The sequence below is a fragment of the Anguilla anguilla genome, chromosome 7 (assembly GCF_013347855.1).
Source record: "Anguilla anguilla isolate fAngAng1 chromosome 7, fAngAng1.pri, whole genome shotgun sequence".
Taxonomy (NCBI): Eukaryota; Metazoa; Chordata; class Actinopteri; order Anguilliformes; family Anguillidae; genus Anguilla; species Anguilla anguilla.
In genome coordinates, this window is record NC_049207.1 from 20,735,183 (window position 1) to 20,763,093 (window position 27,911).

A 27,911-nucleotide genomic window follows, 5' to 3' on the forward strand; every position below is an offset into this window, starting at 1 on the left:
CATCTGTAACAAGTACAGATGAAATGAAAATTTTCTGTCTGCAATGTGTGTGTGTGTGTGCATGTGCACATGTGTATTCCTGTCAAAGCTGTCTTGAGAAATCATATTTTTGATCTTGTTTGCTCAAAGTAACACCCCTGTGAAAGAAATACTCTAGCCAAAAAACAGACAATGCCAGCTCACTGTGCTGAATATAAAGGAGAAACATCAGATGTCATTTATGTTTTTTTCATTAATGTGTATTGCGTTAGCTGCAAACTGATTGCTTTTGTTCTTGTTGTGTTAGTATATTTATGCTGCTTACGTCCATGCTTACGCTTATCATGTGCAGACTTATGCCTAAAAAAGAGAAATCTCAAAGCACCATTGGAATAAAAAATGATCTCATGAATGCTTTTGTTCCTGAGAACATCGCATTCATACAGTAAACCTCTCATCTGCAATTTAACTCATTATTTAAATGGTGTCTGCTAATTTAGTTAAACATGCTGCAGGTCAATCCTCTGAACGACAGATTTAATTGAATGTTTGTATCCAGTTAAGTGTAACATGAATGATGTGACTAATAAATTGATATAAAACATTAAGTAAAATTCATAATAAAAGCTTACTGCGGGGATGGAAGCATAAAGGGTTAACGCCCTAAAATGGGGAAAAGATCTTAGTGATTAAAACATTTATTATATATATTTTTTTAATCATATACAGCATACTGAGCTACAAAGACTAAGTGTAAGAAATGACTGATTATTAAACTAATGGATTTACTTTCAGCAGAGAGCACTTTGTTTATTTTCCTGATCAACTATTGAAAGGCACTAATTTTCTTTAAATGTCACACTGAGTATCAGAACACTGAATGCATATCCTTGCTTGTTGAATATTTTGAATGCTAAAATTTAGTGTCTGAGCATTGGCTCATTGTGTTTGTCAGAAGTAAATTGCCATAAGTGGCATTGTTATTACAAGCATGCAAATTGGGTCGCGACCTCATTACCGTTTTAATCTGACTTCCTCCCGCAACCCTCAGACAAGTACGCGAGGCAGGTTGAACTCTGAGAGACACCTGTTCACCTAGCCGACCGCCCAGGAGCCCCAAGGCCAGCGTCGGCGGGCCCGGGGGGGCCGGGGAGAGGAACCCCCCAATCTGGACACCCGAGTAGGGGGGGGGGGGGGGCTCCCTGAAAAAAAACAGCTCCGGATAAGTATGCGAGCCGCGGCGCGGCGCTCGGCGAGCGGTAATTGAATTCCGCTGGCGAGGCCAAGTGTTGCGTGAGCAGCGGTCTTCAGCGCTCCCGCCATAATCGCATGTGGCAGCGCGGGCCGCTGTGGGGCCACGTGCGGCGTGTAATTCGGGCCTCCGCGTTTCTCCCAGGTTCGGGGGGTTAAGCCGGGATCTATTTCTGGGTGTTGGTTTGTATACTTCTCCTAAACTTCACTGGGGGTGAGGTGTGGGGGTGGGGCGGGGGGGTGCAGAGAGGATAGTGGGTGGGAGGGGGGGGGCTGAGAACGAGGGCGGTCACAAGGGCGGTTGGGGGCTGAACCGTTCTCCCCCGGGAGTACGGTTTGAGGAAACCGTTTCTGACAGGCGCGGGTTATATGGTTTATGATTTGATTTAAAAGGCCGACCTGGACAAATCGCTCGCGCGCGCCTCATATTCCACACAGGCAGAAAGCCGCCGCCATCTCGTGTGAATTCTTTTGCGGCGCTGCTGAATTAGTGGACAATGACATGGGGCCAAAAATATTAAAGAGCATTTAAACTCTGACCCTACCCGGTCACAGCTGCCCATTCTTTTACTCTAGCAGCAGCATGAGCCAAGTCAGAAGCGTCTGTCCTGTTTCTGAAACCCTCGCTCTTCTTCAGTCGTAGTAAGTACAGTGACAACTGTTTCACCAGGAATTTATACTATCTTTGGGCTCTGTGCTTTTGTCTCAGCGCGCAGACAGCTCTCTCAGCTTCAGAGGAATCATAGGAAATAGAATTGACATTTTTCCTTCCTCAACTGAAGAACAGAGATAACCCTTGCAAGCATCTTTCAAGTTGATTTCAAAGAAAGAAATTCTTATTCTCTCCCTCTATCCATCTCTGTGAGTGTGCCTGTCATTCCCCCTCTCTCTCTGTCTGTCATCTGTGTTCTCTCTCTCTCCCTCTCTCTCTCTCTCTCTCTCCCTCTCTCTCTCTTTCTCTCTCCCTCTCTCTCTCTCTTTCTCTCTCTCTCTCACTGCAACCACAGGATGTGTGTTTAACGTGCTCCGGTGGTTCAGCCCCTCAGCTTCCAGAAAGCAAAGCAGAGCAGCAGAGAGGGTCGAGTGTGCGTGCGCGTGTGGGCGGGCGCGAGAGAGCGTGCATCCGTGCGGCATGCGCGTGCCTCCGAGAGTCGTGAAATCGGCGTTATGGAAAATCGGTATGGATCGCTCGCGCCGGACGCGAGAGTGAGGGAGACGCCGAGCGCATCTTCATCAGCCGGTAGCGGCTGGACACCTGTAATTGCGGCTGGGCGTCTGCAGCTCTATGTCACCGACGGCAGCGCTCCTTGTTCCGCTGTAGGCTTTTAATCTGGCACCACAGACGTATACACAGTGCATCTAGATCACATTTGTTTACTTTTGCAGCCTCCAGTGTGACACACTACTGCTGCAAATAACAATGCACACACACTCACATAATGAAAACGGCTTCGTCCTGTTTCACAGAAATTCTTTCTGTTGAGACGGCCCAAGACAGCCTCGAGCCGGAGAGCCGGACTGCTCCCTCAACCTGTGCATTCACGCGTGCTTGCCTTCTGATGAAATAGTCATATTGTACTGCATTGGGTTTTGATTTATGTGCTGGAGATTTCACTGGAGGCCCTGGTCACCAGTCACAATGGTATATGAACAGTGGACAAATGTCCACACATTGGTGCATAATGAGAGTTAAACCAACCATTCAGAGGCGGTGGCTGGAACCACAGAATCTGCTGTTTTTTTTTCACCTTAAAATTGGCTGGTCATTCGGACCTAATAAACTAGATGAGGTATATTAACATTGTAAGTAACTGCTTTAGTTGATCAGTTAAGTACTGAATAATAACAAAACAAAAAAACTTCTTCAGGAGTATGCTTCTTCAGGACCTGGGAAGCAGACCCCTGATTTACAGAAAAGCAGCTGGTTGGATAAATCACAATCTCTCTTATCCCTGTTTCACTTATTCTGGTCCTAATAGACCATGCTATTCTGCATGGTTTTTCTCTTTATTTATGTTTAGCAGTGCCTGATGCATGAAGGCCCACTTCCTGTGAAAATCAGAGCTACCGTTTTATGCGTGAAATTGGTTGGAAAGGAATCTGCACTAGAGTGAAATTATGCTTATTTAAATTAGAGACTTTTTTTGAGTTTTTGCCCGACACAAATACAACAATGGAATCTACAATGAGACCACTCTCTCGTCTGACCTGCGTGCATTCTTACTTACATAGGACAGATGCTCACTCATGAGAAACCCTGCACCCTTACTGGTCAGTGAATGCCCGAAACACAGTTTCTGTGGAATTCACAACGTGGGTAAAGAATGTAGCTCAGTGATCTCATTACCAGCATCAAACACCCCTTTGATGACCATCTGTCATCATTTCCGAGGGCAAAGCATCCTGCTTAGACCCAGACGCTACAGTCCACCTGAGCCAGGTGTCTCTGGCAGCCATTTTGCGTTTTCGTCCTGTGCAGCTCTTGTGCTGAAGCACAGTTCTGTATAATTCTCTCTCTTTCAGGCCCCGGTGTTGAGATCACTCACAAGCTAGCTGGAAGCGCTTGCTTTCCTGGCTCTGCTCTCGCTGGCGTGATTTCTTCAGCCATGAGTTAGCGCCACAGCGGTGTCACCTACTGATTTATAGTTCGCCGGGATACAGGTGTCCTGGAGCATGCGCTTATTTTGCACAGATTCCTCTTCTCTCCGTGTTTACGTGGTCATGTCTATGTGTGCACACTCATTACTGTGTGTGGGTGTGTGTGCGTGTGTGCGAATGCCTATGTGCGTGCAAATGAATGTGGGCGCATGTACATGTGCGGTACTTTTGTAGTGTTAATTATAATCAACTGAACTTTAAATATTGAGCATTAGCATGCAGTTTTGCTACAGGCAAGGAAAGGATTCCCCCCCTTTATTGGGGAGCAATTCATTCACACCCTAATCAGCGCTCACCGCAGTGTTACACAACTGCATGCTGACTGCTTCCAGTGTGCCCTTCATGGGTTCATTTTTAACAAACAACAGCTACTTTTAGGAGCCTCAGCTCATGTATTTGTTTTATAAGGGGACTTATATTTATGTCCATTTGTCATTATTTTATTTTTATTTCATATTATTTTATTCATTTTAAATTGTTCTGGTTACGTTGACCCCCTGTATACATTGGCCCATACTTACGGTGTCCCTCTCTACAGATGGCGTCTAATGTCTAATTTGCTGGAAAAGCCACCTGTTCATGGAAACCAGATGATGGTGATGCAATCATGTCCCTCTGGTTGCTTATCATAGTGCTGATTGCCTTTGAATGCACTTCACCAACACTGTGTCCATAGTCCTCCTTGTTTTTATCCAAAGCCCCCTACAGTCGCCCACCCTCCCAAATCACTCCCCCCTCTCACCCCCTTCATCTATAGACACAGGAAGTGCTAGGACCCTGTTTCTCTGCACTCACAAAGGCAGCAGACAATAGCAGCACTGTGCTTTTCAGCTGGGAGAAAAGTTCCAGGGAAAGTCTGGATGGGGAACATCTCTGTTTGGAGCATCACAGGCAGATCTCCTTACAGGATGTCTCTCTCTCTCTCTCTCTCTCTCTCTCTCTCTCTCTCTCTATCTCTCTCTCTCTCTATCTCTCTCTCTCTCTCTCATGCACACATACTCTGTCTCTCTATCTCTCTCTCTCTCTCTGTCTCTCTCTATCTTACGCACACACTCTCTCTCTCTGTCTCTCTCTCTTTCACACACACACTATCTCTCTCTCTCACACACACTCTCTCGCTCTCTTCTACTGAACTGTTTTTCGCAGTCCTGTCCAGTTAGAGAGGGGTACCCGGTCACCAGTGCGATCCTCGCTCTCTTTGCTCACACACACACACAAGCGCACGCACGCACTCATGCACTGAGCCTCGCAGTGAGTTGAGCGACAGCGCCACCCGCAGGCAGTGGTAGGCACTCCCAGGGCCAGTTGAGGAGAGGAAGAAGCATAATGGCTTGCCTGTGTTAGGGAGCGCTCAGAAGGAGCTGCCAAGCAGCGGGCTATTCACTGTTTTGACCTTTTTAATCCAATTACGCTTGGCTTGGTCAGACCCATTTCCAGCATTCCTTTGGGTCAGTAGGGCAAAGTTGTTTGTCTTCCAGGCTTTTCCTTAATTTGGGTGTGAGGATGGGCCCTGCGTGCATCCACCCAGGTGGCCAATCACATGCAGACATATGTATACCTACCCATCATTCCGTTGGGTTCACTTTGGGCCAGTGTGTCTGAAGCAAGATGCATTTTCACAGGTTTTACCCTGTGTTGTGTCTGGCTTAAGGAGGATTATAATAATCATAATTAGTCATAATCATCTTGGTCATAATGACCGTCCTGTCTTTTTTGAAGTTATTTTTATATTTTGACATTTGTCTTTTTTATATTTTTTGTGTGGGAATCATAATGGCTCAATTTGATTTGGTTTTCAGCAGTGAATTTTTAGTGCTTACAAAAATGGTTCAGCTATTTGATGTACAAATTACATCAATATGAAATGTCTCATCAGAAAACTTTTTTTGGAATGAAGTGTGCTTTTATCAGCAATTACCCTCATTGAAATAAATAAATGACATTTAATCAGATTTTTTATGAAAGTTTTACTACTTTATTGTGCAGTCTTCAAGTCAAGGGTGCTTGTTGGATTTGTTCATCCTCAAATTGAGAGAAATGTGTACTAAAATCATGACATTGAAAAGCCTTTATCTATTGCAGCACCACAATTGAATATATTTTTTTCCTTTATATGTGGGTGCATAAAAGAAAAAAAGAAGAGAAATAATGTCAGAATTTTTTTTTTATAAAGCTGTTTTTTATTTTATTTTATTTGGACAGATTTCTCTGTAGTTTGCTGTTTGATGTACATGTTTTGATTTTGGGGGCTGGATGGTTAAACCCACTCTCTCCGAAAAGACTTACAGTCTGCCAAGATGACTCTCTCTCTCTCTCTCTCTCTCTCTCTCTCTCCCCCCCTACCCACCTACTACATTTGTGAAATTTGTTAAAAATATGAACTGAATCCAGGATGAAAGATTAAACGAATCAATAAATAAATAAACGCCGTAAATAAATAAAGGAATTAGTGTCGGATTTAAACAAAGGGAGCCATTCTGTTCCATTGGGGCGCTGAAGAGTTTTGATTGGTTGTTGTGACAGCGCTTTGCTCTCAGCGTTCGGAAGGAAGCGCTTTCTGTGTCCTTGCCTTTCCGCCGCGCGTCTATGCAAAGCCGCTGCGAACTATTATTTCGCGCGACGACACACAAAAAAAACGATAGAACGGCGATACCTTCGAGGAGTCCGGCAGGCGGGATCGCCTCATTATTTCTGCGTTCTTTCCGTGTTTTCTCCGCTGTTGCGGCCGGGGGGGCATTCCTCTGGACTCCGGGATAGAAAGGGGAGAATGGCAAGCGCTCGACAGGCGGTGACAGCTGTATGGAGCGAGAACAAACGCGACTGACTGGCTTTTAATTGACCGTGGTGCTCGTGGATGGCTGTTTAGAGCGAGCTCGCTCAGCCTTACAGGGGATTTAAACAAAAAAGCCAGAACGAGGAGCCAGCCCATTTCGGGGGACCACACTGAGAGTAGCCTGAACCCCACTAAGGTGGTAGCAGACAGGAAACTGCCCTGGAGGCCCCTGTCCCATGTGATGATAGGCTCCATATGATCCAATTGGACGCAGTTATTAAATGTAGGCCCACATATAAAACAGGCTGGGATTCAATCAACACTTGTCCCTAACTTTGGCTAACAGTTAAAAGCAAGATTATTTTTTGTGGTGAGTTCAGCAATCACATTTAGCTAAATTCAGTTTGTGAAGAAAAACACTTCTATTTTCTAAAATACAGAAATGTTAAGGGAAATGTTATATTTGTACTGGGAGGGCGGGGGCATCTAGCACATCGTGGCCTAAAAATATGGCAGGCCTAAACTTAATGTGTGAATTCATGACCTACTAAGCATAAAATCCGTAATCAATAGAATGTCTCCTCAGTTTAAGCGGCCTCTGCTACTACTGCCCAAAGCACGGTTGCTTCTTCATGAAATTACTGATGCTGCCGCTTGCATGGAGTGTTCCCTGCCCTCCACTGGAAGCCCAGTGGCTTCTACAAGATGTGCTGTTTACTGATAAGATAGATGTGTCGTATGTGTGTTCCCTCAGTTTTTCATACTTACATTGTCAGGAGGTTCTGGTTGGCAACAGATGGTTCCAGGTGTCTGCATATCTATGTGTCTTTGTCTATTTTCATGAATGGGTGTGTATTCAAATACACACCCAAAATGAACATTCGTAATTCTATTACATTTGTAATCACATTCACAATTGCATCATCAACGCTAGAGATGATTTCCAAAGATATAGATACAAAGCAGAATACTGTGTCTTAGTGAATGGAATATCTGCGTTACTATACAACCAGGGTTGCCCTCTAACCTTTGGCCCTATGACCCCTGACCTGGATGTTCTGTGTGTTGCAGGTGATCCTGGTCAGCTCCTCCATTAATGAGCGGGATCAGATGCTTTTCATCAGCGTGGACGAGGGGGCGTCCTTCCAAAGGCAGCCCCTCTTCTTCACCGTGGAGACGCTGCTCTTCCACCCCAAAGAGGAAGACAAGCTGCTTGCCTACAGCAAAGAGAAAAAGGTGAGTAACCTGTGTGCTTAGTCGCTGCTGACAGGGTATTGGTCAATAGCAAGGATAGAAAGGCGGGACATTGGTTGGTTGTTATGGTCACCACTAACCAGCTTTGGGCCTGCAGAAAGGAGAGGAAGGGGTGTCAATCGTGTTGTTTCAGTCACCACTGACATGGTGTTAACCAACAGCAAGAAGAAGAGGGCGTTGTTTTAGTCACCGCTAACAAGCTGGTGGTCACAACAAAAAGGGAAAGGTCATTTTCATAGTCTGATCTGGGCTTTGATGTATTGTTTTATGTTTTATATATATCTCTGATGGTCAGGAAGCAGATGCTACCCTGTCTACTGAACACAGGAGAATGGATTCCTGTGCTGTCCTGTTTGACTTGAATATATTCAGAGGCTGCTGCAGGTGGTTTTGCCTGGATGAGTCATGTCTCACCAGAAGTACTATGTTTAACGAGTGCCTCCTGGTGCATTTAACAACACCCCAGAGGCTTCCTGGTGGAACATCTGTTCATTTCGTCACCTCGTCAGAGTTGCTTTTCTCTAGGGGGGGAGCGGGGAGGGGGGGAGCCATTTGCTGCTTACATATTTGTTTTCAGCTGCTAATTCAGTCATCTCTTGACATACGTTTGCTTGAAATCAGTGGACCATTAACTGATTGAGTGGTGCTCCGTTACATATTAATTCAGATGAATAGCTTGAATGTGGAGCACATAATTACTTCCCAAGGACAAAAAAAGACTTTTAAGACTTCATCTTTGACTTTTGCTCCCAACTTGAAAACAAAATAACTGAATTAATTTTCTTCCACTATACCACTGCTGACATATTAGAAAACATAACAGTGCACGTTATGAATAACCCAAGATTACATTGTCCCCAGGGGGAAAATCAAGTCTTAAAACTTCATAATTTACACATAGTTGACTTAAATACAAAAAAAGTTTATTAAATCTTTTTTTTCTATCTGACCCAGGAGCAACTGGAGTAGATCGTTGTTACTAGATTGTTGGAACCAACTTTCTGTTGTCCAATACATGCGTTTACACCAGTACATTTAGGCAACCAATTTTATCTGTTAGAAACAGTTAATACAGTGCAAAATACTTGTTATCACAAATAAATACACTTTTTACAGTTATAGAACAATGTTCTCTCAATCAGTATTTAGTTTCCATTGAGTATATACACAGGGGGAATATGATTGCGGTCAAATAAGCAGTGTGTTTCTTTATTTGCTAATTAGGCAGAATATGTATTTTTTTATACGCATGCCAAACTAATCCACAAAAATAATGTAATGTGAAACATTCTTTTCACAGTTTAACTGTAGATTTCTAGGAACAGGGTTGGTTACAACTGCTTTAGTAGAAAGTGATTCTATATCTAGTTTTTAAAATGGTGCTTTTAAAAAAGCAAGACTGTCAAGATGACAGGTTTCTTTGGGAACTGAGTGTACATAATCCAAGACACTCATCCTTATGTAAGGAAATTACAAGTCTGTTAAATTCATTTTCGCCAAATTTGCCTTCACCAGTGCAGGCTGCATACTGCACAGTAGGTCATAATAATACTAGATTTTGTTTATTAAGCAGATGAATTTAACATAGCACACAGCGCACAACAGCAGCATCCATCTGGGATATGAACCCGCGGCACTCTGGCAACAAGTCAAATTCCCTAACAACCCAGATGAGTGACTGAACTCCAGGTGAACTACAGTTATATCCCTGACACAATGGGGAAAATCTTGGCTGGCTCAGAATGCGGAGTGTTGACGGATGAACCGCTAACCACTCTGGTCACTGCAGACATGGCTACCACCCAAACGCCACTGGTGTTTAGGATCCACGTCATGCTGAAAGTGGGTTTTGTCATTTTCAAATAGCATGCTCATTTTACAGTTCTGTCTGGCTGGGTCATTTGACTCTGCCTCAGAATCTGGCAACTGCCTTTGTCTGGATGTATGCGCTCAATGGACTTTGCAGCAGTCCAAGGCTTCCATAAGAAGGAATTTTTGGTTTGGCTGCCAAAGATGATGTATCTTCACTGTTACACCTGGTGCAGTGTATTGTATTGGCAACTTCATGATCCACACTATGTGTGGAATCCACTGGTAACACTGTTGATGCTCTAGTGAAGGATCCTGTTCGTACAGTTAAGGCTTGATGTGTGCACTTGATGATTTAAACAGGATTAGGAGTTTGTTCACAGGCCTTTCATTTATTAAACTGTGATATTGGGAAAGAAGATGAAAAAGGATGCACTATTTTCTGGGCTGATGAAAGAGCTAGATGAGTTAAATAACTTAGGGAGTCAGAGGTTGGGTTCTGGGAGAAATCACTTCTGAAATAATTTTTTTCTTCAAATTGCAGTTCAAATATGTAAGACACTGTTGGCAAAATCGATAGCTTTTCATTATGAGGGAAGATCAATGATGCACAAACACAAGAGCAAAGTGTGCTCGAGTCATCTGAGATTAATGAGGGGGGGAGGGGGGGGCTTGTAATATTGAGCAAGGGCATTCGCGAGTGCTGAATTGTTTTCGTGCTAAAACGCTACGCATTGCTGAATGCGCTGACAAACGGTAATACAGGAGCCGAGCCATTCGCTCACTGTCAGGAGATGATGGAACAGGATGCCATTTTGAATCTTATGTTCAGCTTTGAGTCATATTTGTATGCATGCAGGTCATGATTAACAGGATCGTTTATTCTGTTCCGGTTTTCAGCTGTACGTATCCACAGACCTGGGTAGAAAATGGACTTTACTGCAGGAACGTGTGACCAAGGATCGGATTTTCTGGTGAGCACAATGTTTTTCCTTTCTTTTGTTCTTTTTTCGTACTTACTTTCCTGAGAGTGATGTCATGAAGGGTCACAAAGTGCACATCTCTGACTCATTGACCGCACTACTCAGCTGGAGGACTGCAGAGTGAAAATGAAGCATGGCGGGCAGCATATGCACTTTGGTGGAGGGCTAATCTGTGCTCTCCCGATTCGACAAGGCTGTATTTTCTGCGAACAGGCTAACAGGCTAACAGGCTAAGGGGTTTTCCATGTTGTGGTCAATCACACTGTTAAATGTGGTTTAGTGCATTCAAACACAAAGTAAGCACCGGTTGCTTAGTGTCCTGTTCCAGGCATTCACAAGCAGAAGGAGGAGAATGTGCAGTGAAGGTCAAAGAAAGCGCGTACGCTGCTCTCACTGAAAATTGTTTGTGGCCTGAATTTTATGGATCAGTGAATTTAAACCCAGGAGTTTTGAGACATGGACAGTGTGATTTATTTTTTTGTGCAGACATAAAAATCGTAACTGGCTCAGGCTGGTAAGGCCAAATATTCTTTTAAATGGCATTTCTGTGGAGAAATCCATGCTACAGATTTAAACTATTGGGTTTGTAAATATAGAAATTCTGTCTTCTGTCGTACCTGTTGGTAAAGAAAATTAAAGTACAAACTCAAATATGATCATTGATCATGTAAAATGATGATGATGACCGTGCTGATGATGATGATTTATTATTGTTTTTGTTGTTACTGTTGCTGTTGTTGTTGTTGTTTATAACAAGTACAGTCGTACTATATCTAAACAGCCATGTGTTTTCTAGATCAGGGCGGCCCAACCCTGTTCCTGGAGATCTACCATCCTGTATGTCTTTACTCCAACCCTAACAAAGCACACCTCAGATCTTGTTGAGCTGCTAATTAGTAGAATCAGGTGTGCCAAATTAGGGTTTAAATGAAAACCTACAGCATAGTAGATCTCCAAGAATAGGGTTGGGCAGCCCTGCTCTAGATTCTGGAAAAACCAGCTTCTGCATCTGGAAAACTCTATAAAAACTCTGTGAATTGATCCTGTCACAGGAGTGCAGAATAAGCTGATGGTTGAGTTTGGAATGCATCTGTCCTTGATGGCTTTTATGCTTGCAAAGAAATGAGACTTGGAAGACAGTCCCTATAAATCAAATGCACATTCATGACTAAACAGGTACAGCCAAGAAGGGTGGTCTGCTGTTACCCATGCAACATTTTTATTAGCTCTTATTTTTATGTTTCATCTCCTTGATGGCTAGTTTTATTACTTATTAAATGTTGAATCTGCCAATCACATAAAGTATGATGCAAATAAAATACGTTACATGGCTAATGCTACTACCTTTTTCACTTTTTCATAATGCAAGCACTTTTCCAGGCAGCAGGGGAGAACAGAGAAATAGAATACAGAGAGGGTAGAACACTGAGAGGACAGATTACGCAGAGAGTAACGGAACGCTGAGAGAGCAGAACACTGAGAGGGTGGAACCCTGAGAGAATAGAGGAACGCTGAGAGGGTAGAACCCAGAGAGAATAGAGAAACACAGGGAGAGTAGAACTCTAAGAGAATAGTGGATCACTGAGAGCAGAGGAACACACAGAATAGAGTAACACACAGAATAGAGGAACACTGAGAACCCAGAGGAACATTGAGAGGATGGAAAAACACTGGGAGAGCAGAACGCTGAGAAGAATACTCAGAGCATAGAAAACCAAGAGCAGGGGCGAATTGACATTCAGCTTTACATTTACCTTATTTCATTTGGCAGATGCCTTTGTCCAGAATCATTTACAAGGTTGTTATGGAAAACGACACCAAATGCAATAGTAACCACGAAGAGAGCAGCATACTGGGAGTTTCATTTAAAAAGAGATAACCTGCTGCGAAGGGGGATTTTCTGTACCAGTGTGCAATGCTTTCTGGAAAAGACATTGTTCAATACACACATATACTCACGCACACACACATGCATGCATGTGTACACACATACACATGCACACACCCACACACACGTGCACACACACATGCATGCATTGTTATTTTGTTATTTGCAGGCATGCACACACACACACACACACACACACAAACATTGACCCCTCATCCCTCTCCAGACTCCAGGTTGCTAATTGCTTGTAAAGAGAGCTTTATTGGAACACTAATGGACTTTTTATACCACAACTCAATCTTTCAACAAGCAAGAGATAGTCCACAGGCCAGGCTGTTGACTCCTAATCAGATTAGCTTTATGGGCGAGCGAACACAAGAAGTATAGACACTTTTAATGGGACACAGTTTATATTGTGCAGCTGGGTTTTCATGCCTTACAGAGGTCAGAGACCCATTATTCGCCATGTCCTTTTATTAAAAACTTGCCAGCCTAGGGAATTCATAATTTTTCAATTCTTCCAAATTTTTCCCTAGGTCATTAGTAACACTGCATTGCAGCTAAACTCAGTTGAATGCTAATTTGATCCTCCCTGTACTACACCAAGTCAGTTTGTGTTTTACTCCAATATTTTCCAGGTTCAAGGTATGACATTACAAGGACATTTGCATGTCAGAGCCTGAGGTTGGCCTGCTCAGACACACTTGAGCAGTTTGCTTAAAGTATACGGCTTCAGTAAATGTCCAGCTGTATACATTAACATGTAATGTCCTGCAAACTGTGGTACCTCATAAGCAAAGCGGTAAATCACATACTTATGTAAAAATCCCTGTGTTTTAGGTCTGTGGCTGGTGTGGATGTGGACCCTGATCTGGTGCATATGGAGATGCAGGATACAAGTGGAGGTAGGGTATAATTCAGTGCTCTTTGTGTGTGTGTGCGTGTGTGTGCATGCATGCACATAAGCAGGTTAGAGTGTGTGCATGTGTGTGTGAGCATAAGTCTGTGTAAAGCCAACCTCACCCTCCACATCTTTACATCACCCTCTTTGGCCTTCCACTCACTGGCCCCCACCCCCTTCCTGAGATTAGCTAACATTGCTCAGCATCAAAATGATTTCCTTTCCCTCTCCTGTGCGCAAACTGCACACACGCATGTCCAATTAGAGGACTGTGTCAGAAGATGCAAGGTAGTGATTGGACCTTGGTAAGAGGTCAGGATGTGGTTTGAGGCTGAAGCGAGAGATTCGATCATCTCTTCAGCGAGGGCCTTTAACTCTGAGCTCTGGGGAGCTTGTGGAGGGGAGGCCTGTAATGCTTGCACATTCAGACTCATCTTCTCCTAATTACCCACATTGCAACAGCGCTGACCCGAAAGGAGAAGGACAGAGGGTTCACAGTGTCAAAGCGAGACTGAGTGACGTGGGCAGGCCCGACAGAAATCAGGTCCAGCCACTGAATCCCCCCTTAATCTCAGCCCTCATCCGCGAGTCTGAGTAATGAAGGAAAAGGGATGAAGCCAGAGAGCGAGGGCAGAATCCCCCCTCTCCGGTGGATCAGGCCGTGATTGATTGCAATGGCGCCCCAGGCAGACAGCTGAACAAATAAAAAGTCGGAGAGGAGCGTCCGCAAAGGGTTTGGAGATGGCGAGCAAAGCCGTGCATAGAGCACAGCTTTGTTTGAGGTTCTCACTGGTCTTTATGACAAGCAGACCAGCTAACGTGCTGTGTTTGGCTCCAGTAATGGGCAATCCAGATGATTTAAAGAGCAGGTAATCTGCACCTGCAACTGCATGGCGTAGATCCACGGAACAAAACAAAACGAAGTTTCCGCTTAGTTGCGTGAAACATTTGGATGGTGGATCATGGGTAATAGATGAAGAGAGAGAGAGAGAGAGGGAGTGAGAGAGAGAGAAAAGGTTCAGCCAGGCATGTGGGGACAAGCTGTTGCCCCTCCTTCCTGTCAAGGTTAAACGATGGCAGCTGGCGAGGATGGTGCAGTCAGGGACACCTCCGAGGCACGATGCCCGCTTCCCCGCGGGGCTCCCTGGGCGTCGCCCGCAGCCTCTCTGATGAACGGGACACATGACCTGCTCTGACCAGTGCTAGCGCGGACGTCAGGCCGGCCCTAAGACAGAGAGACACTGTCCATCTCCGCTGCCTCCCTAAAACCTATCTGCCGGGATTCTGAATGATTCATCTGCTGAGATTGTAAATGATTTATCCGCTAAGATTCGAATGATTTATTCACTAAGCAGACAGGCCCTCGTGTGCATACTGCAGTCGGGTCGTTAAATGACAGACACATCAAAACGGAGAATCATGTTAAATTACATCATCCCTGTTCCTTTCTCTAGGTAGGCTTCAGCTGCTTCACTGCACTCGTTATGATCAAACAAATGCACTATTGTTCGGGCCTCAGGATTCGTGCCATCTCCTCCTTGGACACTTCTTTCATTTGGATTTGCAGTGGTCATTGTTAGGATAAACTCCTGGCTAAATTCCCAACCTGGCTTTCTATCCCAACTTAATTACATATGTATGTTCAGTTTGTGTGTATGTTTATGTGGGGACATTTGTTTATGTTTGTGTGTGTGTGTGTTTGTGAGTGTGTGTGTGAGAGAGAGAGAGAGATTGCATTTGTATGTGAATGTGTGTCCCAGTGTTAGTGTGTGTATGTGTGTGCGCATGTGGGAGAAAGAGAGAGAGAGACAGAGAGAGTTTGTGTGTCCATATGTGAATGTGTGTCCTAGTGTCTGTGTGTGTGTGAGAGAGAGAGAGGGAGAGAAAGAGTGTGTTTGTGTCCCAGTGTGTGTTTCTGTATACTGTTGATACCCTTAAATTTCAGTTTTTGCCAAACAAGTATTCTGTACTTTTTATGGAATACTTTGTGGGCTCTTTTAATAATTACATCTCAGAAAGTTTAACTTCAGCATTTAGACGTGTAATTAGTTTGTTCTTATGCTGTTCAATTAAGTGCCCATTGATTTCAATAAATTTGGTTGTTTGCTTGTTGGAGTGAAAAAACAATGAAACCAAAACAACAATAAATGAAAAGAGCAGCAATAATAGGCACAGCATCTCAGAGTTTTCATTTGTTTTTTCTTCAACTGTTTGTTGTGTGGCTTCACAATTCTTTGAAAAAAAAATGCTGAGTTTCAGACTCTGGTGCTGATGCAGCTGCTGTGTGATATTGAACAAAGCTCTTTTGTGACAGCAGTTATCCTCTCCTCTATTTGAATAAATCTTCTGCTATTTGGATGTCAGAGAGACATCCTGCTCATAGAGGACCTGCTCATCCACCACCTGACACCTGTCATGTGCTCAGGAGCGCCATAAGTGATTCCAAGGGCCCTGACTGACAGGGGTCCTCAAAAATATTAAAACATGGAATCTTTTGAGGTGGTGGGGCCCAAAATCCCTGTTGGTACCCCTGCGTGTGTTCCCCTCTCCTCCTGGCCCTCCACTCCAGCGAATCCAGTGCCTTCACCTCCCAGCTCCCAAACTCTCTCTCTATAACTCACCTCTGTTTCCACAGGCTTCCTGTATGTGACCTGCCTCATACAGAACTGCTCCGACAAAATGGTCACCGCGCAGTTCCTGGGGAAGATTGACCAGAACTCGCTATCCGTTCAGGATGACTACATATTTGTGAAGGTAAATTAATTAAAAGGTATAGTCTGCTGGCACAGCTCATTTAGTAGTTTGGAGTATTGGTTGTTGAGGACGAGTTCAAAGGAAGGTTTTAGGGAGGCTGAGTACTTATTGTACTGCTATGAGCCCCTGCTCTGAGGAAGACTTTCTTGAAATGTATAACCAATATTTTGTGATAAATAATAATTTAATAACATAGATACCGTTCTTTTGAACATGCACAGATACAGTAAATACCAATATATGATAAAGCATGTGCCCCCTTGGTACAATATATGTATATATATATTTTTTAACCACAAGTGCCACCTTCTCTGCCCGCCCCCCCACCCCACTCCCGCGGAAGTCCACGACCACAATCTCCAACCACCCCCATGATTCGTGATTGCAATTTACATTTACACCTGCCCCTTTATACTTTTGCATAGGTGAAACAAAGGCTTGATTTTCAGCATATGCCCTCTAGACAGTCTGTGCTTGGATTCAAACAAATCATTTAATAATGAATAAAAATCAAATTAATGAATACCTGAATATATAACATTTATTTGATCATTTTCCTCTTTGGCTCGTTGTACGGCTCAGTGAAAATATTGAGTGAACGTGCGTCTTGGCATTTCAGTAGGTAAGTATTATAGCACAAAGGGACAAGAAAGATGCTGTTTAGCTCAAAGCTAAAGATTCAAAATGCATTGCTTACCCCGGAAGACTAAAGACTAAAGACTAAATTCCAAAAAGTTTTACTCAAGCCAAGCACATTTGTTTTATGCTAGTGCTGAGGTATCAGCAGTATTACAGTGTTTCATCTCAGGGAATAGAGGCTTTTGCAAAAAGCCCTGGATCCTAAAACAGTAAATGTTTGCTGTGCTAATACCCCAAATCCCCACATTTTGAGTTGCTGTGACCTCAGTTTTTCTGCTGTTTCTATACACAGTCCCGGTTCTCAAAATCCATGCTCTTTCCCCAGTACTGGTTGATCTTAGGGGTCATGGCATTCTTTTGTGTTGTGGGATCCAGGGGGCCATGTCATAGACACATTGGGCCCACACAGCACCTGCAGAGTTTAGAGCTTCTTTTGACAAGAAGAATGATGCTAAGAGTTCAAAGAAACTGGACCAGAATTGCAATGCATGAAGGGAAATGTAGTTAAAATCCTGTTACCCCGGAGGCATCAGCAAGATTAAGACTTGTATTACCATTCCTAGAAAACTATTGCTCTTCCTAACACATGTAAAGCAGTTACAGGGTCAAATGCTCTTCAATGTAATACTGTAAACACAGCTGCAAGTCTAAATATAAAATACTATAAAATACTGTCTTGCGTGATTTTTTTTCTTGTGCCTCCATGGCTTAGAAACTTCAACATCAACAGCAGATAGAAAGAACATATTCTTTCTTTGCTTCTCAGACACTCTAATCCAGGTCATCTGACCTTCTTTCCTTTTTCTTTTTTTCTTACATAGATTATGAAGGGTTAAGGCCTCACTCGAGATCACAACAGCTGTGTCCCATCCAAGATCTGAGCTTGCAATCCTCAGGTTACAAGCACACTCCCCGTAGCGCTGAATCAAACTGTCTATACTGCAAAAGGCCTGAAAGTTTAGCTTTAGCTAGTCTTTTTGATGTGATTTTCTGGGCCCAGCCCTGTGGGCTGCTGCAGGAACCGAGCGTTCCGCTGGCTCTCTCTGCTCAAGGTCTCCAGACTGCCGCCCGTCTGCCTGGCAGAGCCAGCTGCCAAAGCCTGCCCAGCCACAGCTGGCAGCGGCCTGGACAGGCACAGGAAGCGGTGCTCAGTGAAGGAAGACAGGCCCCTCTGTCCGTGCAGCCCAGGGCCGGCTGGGAGTGCCGGGCCAGTGTTGGTTTTGGCACGCGCTCGCTAACCCATGGTGGGGGGAGAAACATGAACACAAGGGCATTAAATTTAGCCGAGCAAATGGAAGAGCTGAATGGTGATTCATGTGCTCTCCTGCATTTACAATTACAGTGAAGTTCCGCATAGCCACCTCCCACATAACAGCCTCCCACATAAGTGACCTCCCAAATTATCCACCGCCCTCATTTAAACGTTAATGTTTATTGCTAATCGAGATTGACAGCCTGGCAAAGTGCCAACTTTTATACAAGTGAGGTACATTAAGGTACGTCCATGCTCCGTGCTCTGGGTGCAAGCTTAGACTATTGGATCTCCACCACCGTATAGGATTGATTGCCTGTGATTTCAATTATGAATATTCATATTTGGTCAGCTGCCATCCTTATTATAATTCTGACCATTTTATTTGACCTTTCATGTGTCCGCCTCCCCTCTGATGCCGTAGAAGTCAGTTCTGTGGGAGTTTATTGCAATAATATTCTGGAAATATGTTGCCTGTGGTCTGGTGGTGCTGTTTTGACTGCTGTTTGATAGATTTTCAGTCCTACTCTCCATTCTGGAGCATGGGGCCATCCTAGGTCTGGCTATGCAGAATCACTAGGCCGTTTTCCTCAGTCAAGACAGGACACAGTGAATCGTGAATGACTCTCTGACACTTAGCTGAAGCTCCCTGGTCCACCACAGTGTCCTACCTGGGAGTTGGTATAAGAGCATCTGGCTATGTGTAATGTAATACATGTCATTCCACCCACCACCCCTGTGGTTAGGCCACCCTCCCACTCCTGGCTCTGGTAAGAAGGCATGGAAACAGGGCCAGCGGTGGGTGAAGTCATGTCTGAGCTTTTTCTCCCATTTGGAATGGGAATTTTACTGTGCTCACCCACAGCTGTGCAGGAAACACTGCAGATAGGCACTGCATGTTGCTGGTGAAGATGATGAAGATGATGACAACAATGATAACGTAGGGAAGACGATGCTGATGATTGTGTGATGATGGTGATGATGAGGATGATGACAACAATGATAACGCAAAGACGACGATGATGTTAATGCCGATGATGATGATTACGACAACCATGATGATGCATGATGATGATGATGATGACGGCAATTATAATGATGGTGATGATGAAAATGATGATGATGATGATGCTGATTGCAAAGATGAGGACTGTATGAGGACTGAATGTCACTGTAAAGATGTAGTTAATCCCAATAAGGGAACTACAGTCCACAACACCAGTCCCTGCTCGGTCCAGTGCTCTGAGCTCACACGGTCTGCAGAAGACAGATGACTCTGTGCTGGTGCGAAGTTAGAACATCCAAACCACTGGCTCTTTGCCATCCACTGCACGTCAGAGGAGGGGAAGGAAAGCTCCGTGCAGCTGCAGCAATGCACGAAAGCACTGCGTAAAAATACTGCAGTCTGACCTACATCATCCCTTTGTTGTTTAAGGTCAGGCAACACAAGGATTGTGTTTGTGTTTCGTTTAATAATGTACCTTCTGAAAGTAGATACACTCTGCTTATGTATTAATAATGTAGGGGTGGAATGGGGTGGGGTGATTGTGGCATAGAGGAGAAAGATAGAGAGAGAGAGAAAGAAGGAGAGAGAAAGGGGGAGCGCAAATAAGACAGAGTGAATGACAGACACACACGCACAGGGAGGGGGTGAGAATAAGAATGTCTCCTGTGGCTACTGTATGTGCCCTGTTGCCTGTGACTGAGTGAGTAGTATAAGAGAATGGGATTGAACAAGCCCTACAGACTATATGTGTGTGTGTTTGTTTGTGTGTCTGTGTGTGTGAGAGAGGGAGACAGTGTGAGAGGGAGAGACAAAGAGAGGGACCATGTGAAAATGGGAGAGGGAGAATGTGAGAGTGTAAGAGATAAAAAAAAATGTCCTTTTGCATTTTGCATTGAGCAGAGAGAAGCGGTCAAACAGCCATTGTGTTTACAAGCCCCACCCCCCCCACCGTCTCTCTTATGGTTTTCATTAAAATGTGTTGCCATGTTAGAACCCTCCTGGCATCCTGATTGGGTGACCACACCGCAAACGCCAGACTGCATTACATCACCTCTTTCACTTCATCAAATTTCCACTGCCCCCTCAGGCTCAGATTCAAGGCTTAATTGGGCCTGTACTGCTGTCAGTGACATCAGACACGAGTTTACAGAGGAAGACGTGTCGCTGAGATTGAGCGGGTCTGCTCTTTCCTCTTCCCTCATCAATAATGGCTCTCCTTTGAAGCACCAGGCGGTGACATATAACTGTTTCTCTGTCAGTTGTTCTCATTTGGTACATTCAGTGCATGGTTCAGCCAATACCATTGTCAAAGGAAGTTGGCAGAATTTTTTTCCTCTGAACCTTCAGATTCTGTACGAAAATCCACCCGTTCATCCATTTTCTATACCCGCTTATTTCTGGTCAGGGTCACGGGAGGTGCTGGAGCCTATCCCAGCATGCATTGGCCGATAGGCAGTGATACACCCTGGACGCTTCGCCAGTCCATCGCAGTATGAAGTAGGAAAGTCTTATTGTGTTTTCCTCCCTTCCTGTCTTTTTAGGTGACCACAGGAAATCGCACCAAGCACTACGTCTCCTACCGTCGGAACGAATTTGCCCAAATGAAGTTCCCCAAGTACGCTCTGCCGAAGGTACGCTCACACCCTCATTTCCAGCTATAATTCTCTGCAGCTTCAGCTGTAGTTGTAGTTGCTGCTACACTGTACACTGGAATGGTGAGTAAAATGTGGTTGCAGGTTTGAAACCCAGGTGGAGATTTTCCCTCTGAGGCTTGCACTTGCACATGTGCTAATTAATATTTTACTTAAATATCAGTGGGGCATACCTATGAAATGAGCCCTCTCTAAAGCCTGGTTTAAGTGATCTGAATATACTCTGTGTGTGTGAGCGTGCGTGCTTGCGTGTGTGTGTGTGTGTGTGTGTGTGTGTGTGAGTGTGAGTGTGTGTGTGATGATTCAGCCGCACTGCTGCCTTTGTTCTATACAAATTGCAAATGTTTCAATTTTCTTCAATGAATATTTAGACAAGTTAGGCTATTTTCTAAAACCCTCACCTTTGTGAAAATGCAAGGGTTGACTAACTTGCTTTTAATGCAAGCAAAGCTTGTTTTCATTTGGCATATTGCAGAAAACGGGAGGGCTGCAGGAAAATCACACTAATGGAAACTTAGCTAGTGTGACACGCTTTGCCTCTTTAGAACGGAGTACAGACTTTGAGGGGGCCTCCGGAGGTTGGCGCGATAATGAGACTGAATGCGAACAGCAATGGCTAAATGCATTGCAGGTGATCGACACAAACCTCTGACTTAACTTGCCTATCACTAGAGCGAGGACCATGAGAAAAAAATAAAAACACAATTCTCTCTCTCTCGCATGCACACACATAAACACACACACACAAACACACATACACACGCACGCTTACAGTATACACAGACACACATGCACACACACACACACACACTCAAACAAACAAACAATTTTGCTTTCCCTTTGTTCTTGTTCTGTGTTTGATTTGGCTGAGGGTTACACATGTTAAAATGCTGATCAGCCAGTTTTCCCCTCTGAGGTGCAGGAGGCAGGACATTGGAAAAGCAGTTTAGGGCTGCATGGACCATCTCTTTCTGCTGTGAATAATTGAAAAGCTTTTGAACGGCAATAGGCTGGGTAGAGCAATTCCATGTGCCGGCTTGTTCTGCAAAGGCCCTGGAAGAGTGTGGATTTCAATGATGAGTGAAAAGCTCTCTATTCATTTGTAGGCTTTAAAAATGGGTAGTAAAATTGCAGTTGCCAAATGCCCCCCTCCCTCCCCCCCCCCTCTCTCTTTCTCTCTTCCTCCCCCTCCCTCCCTCCATGTCTCTCTCTCTCTTTCTCTCTCTCTCTCACTGTCACTTACTTTTCATTTGTCAATCTGTTGATTTTTTTTCCTGCTGACCTCAGTGGATTTATATTCAAGTGTACCTTGGAGGGTCTGTGGGACAACTGTGACGCTGAAAAACAGTGACGCTGAAGCTTCTGTTCCGCTCTGGGCGCAAGCCAATAAACACTCACATGCACAAAGCACGCAGTGACGCATGGATTTCTGCTTCACTGGCATAACGTGTCCCGTTATGCAACCTGTTCATGGATCTGCTGACTTTCCAGTGTAACTCATTCATGATGGGGTCGAAGGAATGATTCTGAGCTTTCATAATTTTTTGCGTTTTACTAAGAAAACAAATAATACAGAATAATTGAATGAACACTGAATGCTTTCCTTTGATTTGCAGAAAAAATAGCTTTGATCTGATGTCCTCCCCATTGAAAAGTCCAGCTAAGACCAGCTGGGATTCTAAGCTGGTTTAAGATGGTTTAAGCCATGTTTTTGACACATCTATCTGGTCATAGCTGGTCTGTGGCTGGTCAAAGCTTGTCTCAGGATGGACAAAGCTGGTTAAGCTGGTAAACTAAGCTGGTGGTCTAACTGGTGGACTAGCTGACTATATAGGCTGGTCAGCTGGTTAAAAAAAAAACTGGCTTGACCAGTTTTGGCTGGCTTTAGCTGGACTTTTTGGCAGGCCTGCCATTCAGAAAGTAGAAGACGGCAAAACTCTCTTTGCTCCATAATTTATTTGCCGGAATACAACCGGCATCGGGGTTTGACAGGGTTTGAAACACTGCTGAAATAATTTGCCACATGATCAAACAGCCTCAAAATTTTTATATACCCCTTGAAAGTTTTCATGTTGAGCCATATCACTGGTCAGAATGAATTATTTGTATTTTCTGTGGGGATGTTTTCATTCAGGAAACAAGGCTTAACTGGAGACGAAAGAAAGTAACCCTGTACAAAGTTGCAGTGTGACTGTTTTTAAAGTCTGCGTTCATGTCAGTTTTCCTCTGTCTGTTTTTAATGTGCACACTTGGAATTGAAACTATATGGTGTGCGCACTTAAAATGTGGTCGTTATGGAATTAAAACAAACACAGATTCAGCCACCATTCGCAGGCTACATCTCTTAGCAGAAATGAACAATTTGTGCTTCAATTTGTAACCAGAGGTCAGTATATTTGCTGAAATTGAAACCCTTGGGGTTTTTTTTATCAGCAGCCAGTATGCTCATGTTTTGAATGGCTCTGGCTCTGCGTGTATTCATAAAATGGTTATGTGCTCATTAGATTAAATTGTGAATTTATGCATTTTAAGTGGGCTGAGAGTTCGCTGGTGAATTTCATGGTGGTGTAATAGCAAAGAATGCGGTAAAATTAGCCGTATGAATTATTATTTTCACAACTGAACTGCGTAAAGTGCACATTAAACTTTTATGAGGTGGGTCAACAATTTTCAGTTAGTTGCTGTTTTACGTTTTTGTTGCCGCTTATCTAAAAGTAAGTTTTCTCTGGAGCTTATGTTTCCAGCTACTGTTCCTTTTCATTCTGCAGTTTGCTAGCTGAGCTGCAGTTCATGTGCAGACCAGAGGGGTCACTCTTGTACCATGATACAGGGACTGATAGTCTCGCTCGTTGACATTTTGAACATATTTGTGTACCCATGAGTACATTTAAGTGCAGTGCCATCTGGTGCAAAACAGCATTCACTTTTATCACTATCAGTTTTTGATGCGAAAGTAAACTTTCATATAGAGAGCGGAGGAAGCCATTTCTGAAATGTTTTTGATGACGCCACGGCTCACGATCCATTCAGAAGCGCCGGCCCAGTGTGACCTTGGGCCCTTTCCTTAGCTCAGAGGCTTCCCAGGGACGGCCCAGGGCGGGCACCATCATCCCCACCCTCAGGGACCCAGAGCCCAGTCTCTCTGTCTGATCCAGGGCAGCTTTCACCTGGAGCTATTTCAGAGCGGGGAGAGAGAGAGGGTGGGACAGATAGAGAGAGGGAGAGAAATAGAGAGAAAACAAAACAGAGAGAAACATGCATGTGTGTGATGTGCATGTGAGAGAGAGAGAGAGAGAGAGAGAAAGAGAGAGGGGGAGTGTGTGTGTGTGTATGAGGGCATGTGTGTGTGGGTGTGCATGTGTTTATGTATGTGTGAGTGTGGTTTGTGTGTGTGAGAGAGAGAGCGAGAGAAAGAGAGAGATAAAGCACTTTGATCCCTTTTAAAATTGAACTAAGTGAGAAATATTTCCTCTTTTATCGGTTTAAAGGGAGCAAATTTAAACACAATAGACCCCGTGCCGTCTCCTGAGTGCGGGGGGTGGGGAGGGCAGGGATTATTGAGGCTCTGGGTTGAGTAAAGTAAAATTAATGTCTCCAGAGAGCATGCGCCCTTCCTCCGTATGGGGCCAGGTCACTTTTTTCCTGCGGGACCTGTTCCGCAGAATTACGGCACTAATGAAAGAAAAGCTCTTCAATCAGCTGACCCAAGGGACAGTTGCAGGATGCCTGTGCCACGAGGGAGAGCTGACATGCCTATGGGACTCTAATCTGTGTGGATTTTAAAATATGGGCTCTGGGATGGGATGGGGGGGTGGGGGGATTGGGGGTACACAGTACTGTATGTTTTCCATTGCAAAAGAGGGCCAAAGTGAGCGCTGACCTTCTGCGTATGGCACATACTGTCACACAGCTGTCTGCTTTTTAGAACATGTCCAAGGACAGCAATGTCCTCCCAGTCAGTTTGCTTAACTCTGTGCTGGCTACATTACAAATGGTTTGTTTCCTCAGCAGATTAACACACTTTGTTGTGTTTATCTATGTTCATTTTATCTGGAGGGTCCTGGAACAACTCAGTTTAAGTGCCTTGCGCAATGGTACAACTGGTATGCCACCAGGTTAGATTTGAACTTGTAACCTCCTGGTTTATATTTTGCTTGCTTATCTGCCTGGATGTTTACTAAAGCAGGTAAGGCTGAGAGCCTTGACCCAGTGAGTAGAGAGGCGAGCCAAAGTGTTTTAAAATGAGAACTATTTAGCCTTTAGTGCAGTGGTAACCAACCCTGTTCCTGGAGATCTACCATTCTATGTGTTTTCTTTTCAGAGCAAATTTGGTGCACCTGACTCTTCTAATTAGCTGCTCAACAAGATCTCTAGCTATTGAATGAGCTGTGCTTTGTTAGGGTGTGAATGAAAACCTATAGGATGGTAGCTCTCCAGGAACATGGCTGGTTACCACTGCGTTAGTAGATAGCAGCCCTAATGAAGGCTGTCATTCTGTCATTGTGCGCTTCTTCGACCTATAAATGTAACACACTATGCAGTATGTGCTACTGCTGTTGACAACTGAACCCTATTCACTGTGGCTTTAATGAAACACAAAATCCTGCTCCTCTCTGCTGATCCACTGGAACACTAATCCCTGCTCCTCTCTACTGATCCACTGGAACACTAATCCCTGCTCCTCTCTGCTGATCCACTGGAACACTAATCCCTGCTCCTCTCTGCTGATCCACTGGAACACTAATCCCAGCTCTTCTCTGATGATCTACTGGAACACTAATCCCTGCTCCTCTCTGCTGATTTACTGGAACACTAATCCCTGCTACTCTCTATGATCTACTGGAACACTAACCCCTGCTCCTCTCTGCTGATTTACTGGAACACTAATCCCTGCTCCTCTCTGCTTATCTCCTGGAACACTAATCCCAGCTCCTCTCTCTGATCTCCTGGAACACTAATCCCTGCTCCTCTCTGCTGATTTACTGGAACACAAAATCCCTGCTACACTCTACTGATTTACTGGAACACTAATCCCTGCTACACTCTACTGATTTACTGGAGCACTAATCCCTGCTCCTTGCTGCTGATTTACTGGAACACTAATCCCAGCTCCTCACTGTTGATTTACTGGAACACTAAACTTTGCTCCTCTCGGCTGATTTAGTACAACACTAGCCTCCTCTTCTCTCTGCAGCTTTAAGACAGTGCTACAAACAGCCTGGATTGCACTAGATTCATTCGTCCATGTCATAAATACAGATCATATCCAAGTTGACTTTAATTAATTTATGCTCAATGCTGACTTCTTCTCTGCATTATTGAGCTGAGCAGCCTGGCTGATTTGTTTTAGTCAATTTATTTGACTTTAACAGAGGAGAGTTAATGTCTACTGGGATTCTTTTGCCCTGTTTTGCTTGCAGTCTGTAGTTTATTCTGAAGCATTTATGGATTTGAAATGAAATATGCTTTTTGAGTGTTTGTGTAAATCTGTTTTGAAAGTTTAGAAATCCCCCAGCCAGCCAATGCACTCATGGTAAAGCACACTATGAAATATAAATCAGACATTCATTCTATAGTACCCAATCTCACTATCTGTTCAATTTACCCTACAGCTCTGCTCTCCATTCAACTGCCAGGCTCAAAGATAATGAAGAACATTCAAACTCCCACTGTGGAGAGTTCATTTTGAAAAGCTTTCTTGCAGGGAGATAATCCCTGGTCGTTGTGTGTGTGTGTGTGCGTGTGTGTGCACACGTGTGTGTGTGTGTGTATTTATACTGTAACTATGTTCTTGCACGCTCGTGCCCACCATGCTTATCCGATCTCTGCCATTGTTTTCATTTAATCTAAACTGCAAAGTGCATGATGCGCACCGCCTACCCTGCTGTTGCGGCTGAGTTTTCAGCCGCAGTTTATTACGTTTACCAACATTCCCTCACAATTTTGAGCAGCCAGATTCATTTTCTAAGCTTGGACGATGTATACGACACACAGCGCGGGTGTCACCCTCCTCAGCTGCTGAGGCCACTGTTATTGTTATTAATAAACCGCCACACATGTACTGCTGCAGCTGGAGAGGGCACATGGTAAAATGTTCAGTGTTATATTGGGGGTGGCTCAGGAGCTCAGGACGTAAGAGCGGTTGTCTGGCAGTCGGAGGGTTGCCGGTTCGATCCCCCGCCCTGGGCGTGTCAAAGTGTCCCTGAGCAAGACACCTAACCCCTAATTGCTCCCAATGAGCTGATTGGTACCTTGCATGGCAGCCTTTCACTGTTGGCGTGTGAGTGTGAGTGTGTGTGTGGATAAAAGCGCTATACTATATGAATGCAGTCCATTTACCATATTAACTCTTACAGAATACGTATTGTCCCTGTTGCACTCACATGTACTGTGTTAGAGTTGAATTAACACTCAACACTTTTCTGTGTACGCTGCTCTAGCGCTTTCACCTGTTCTAATATGGCAGGCCAGACAGCCTTGCTGGAGGGCTAGTGCTGCTCGCTGGAGAGTCATACATCTCTCTGAAGACAGACAGAGGCTTGTGGGCATCTGTCACTCTGCTGAGGGACACTAATGCAGCCCTAACCTTAGGAACCCTGATTGGCCCAAACCTACCCTGGGTTGGATGATACCAATCATGTTCCATCAATGCGAACCCCCGGCCACATCCATTTAATGGCATAGCCTGGGTTTAAGCCTGTGATTCTAGACCACAGAGCTCACCCTGCGCTGTGTACTTTGAACCATTTCGGTGTTTTGTAGCTTAGGTATGCATTAATAACAGAAAGCGATGGTGTTTTTCCCTTCAGAAGAGGAATCTCAACGATGCCTCTGGTTTATTCCCAATTAGCGTCCCATCATCTGCTTCAGAGGCTTCTGTTTCACTTTACGCAGTCATTACCGCGTGATTCACAGGTGCTCTGCGGCCAGCGTACAAGTTCAACGACTCCTACTTCCACTGGAACGACAACAAAGAAAAGTGCATCATTTGCAAGGGAGTTAATTAAATTATGCGGGAATAAACGTTTGGTGCCGTTGCTTTTTTTTTCTTCTTTTTTTTTTTGAACCACCATAAATCTGAAGGGCTTGAAAGGTATTAGACCGTACAAGTG

General features: G+C 44.3%; 1 protein-coding gene across 4 annotated transcripts in view; it reads left to right on the forward strand.

Annotated features, from left to right (window-relative positions):
- sorcs2 (sortilin-related VPS10 domain containing receptor 2) overlaps positions 1–27,911 on the forward strand; it is a 246,459-nt gene that overhangs the window by 185,724 nt on the left and 32,824 nt on the right. For all 4 annotated transcript variants that reach the window (XM_035426346.1, XM_035426347.1, XM_035426348.1 and 1 more), the window contains exons 4-8: positions 7,733–7,897; positions 10,625–10,698; positions 13,436–13,500; positions 16,132–16,250; positions 20,689–20,778. In XM_035426346.1, the coding sequence (XP_035282237.1) occupies positions 7,733–7,897; positions 10,625–10,698; positions 13,436–13,500; positions 16,132–16,250; positions 20,689–20,778 (513 nt within the window). The remainder of the gene's footprint in view (positions 1–7,732; positions 7,898–10,624; positions 10,699–13,435; positions 13,501–16,131; positions 16,251–20,688; positions 20,779–27,911) is intronic.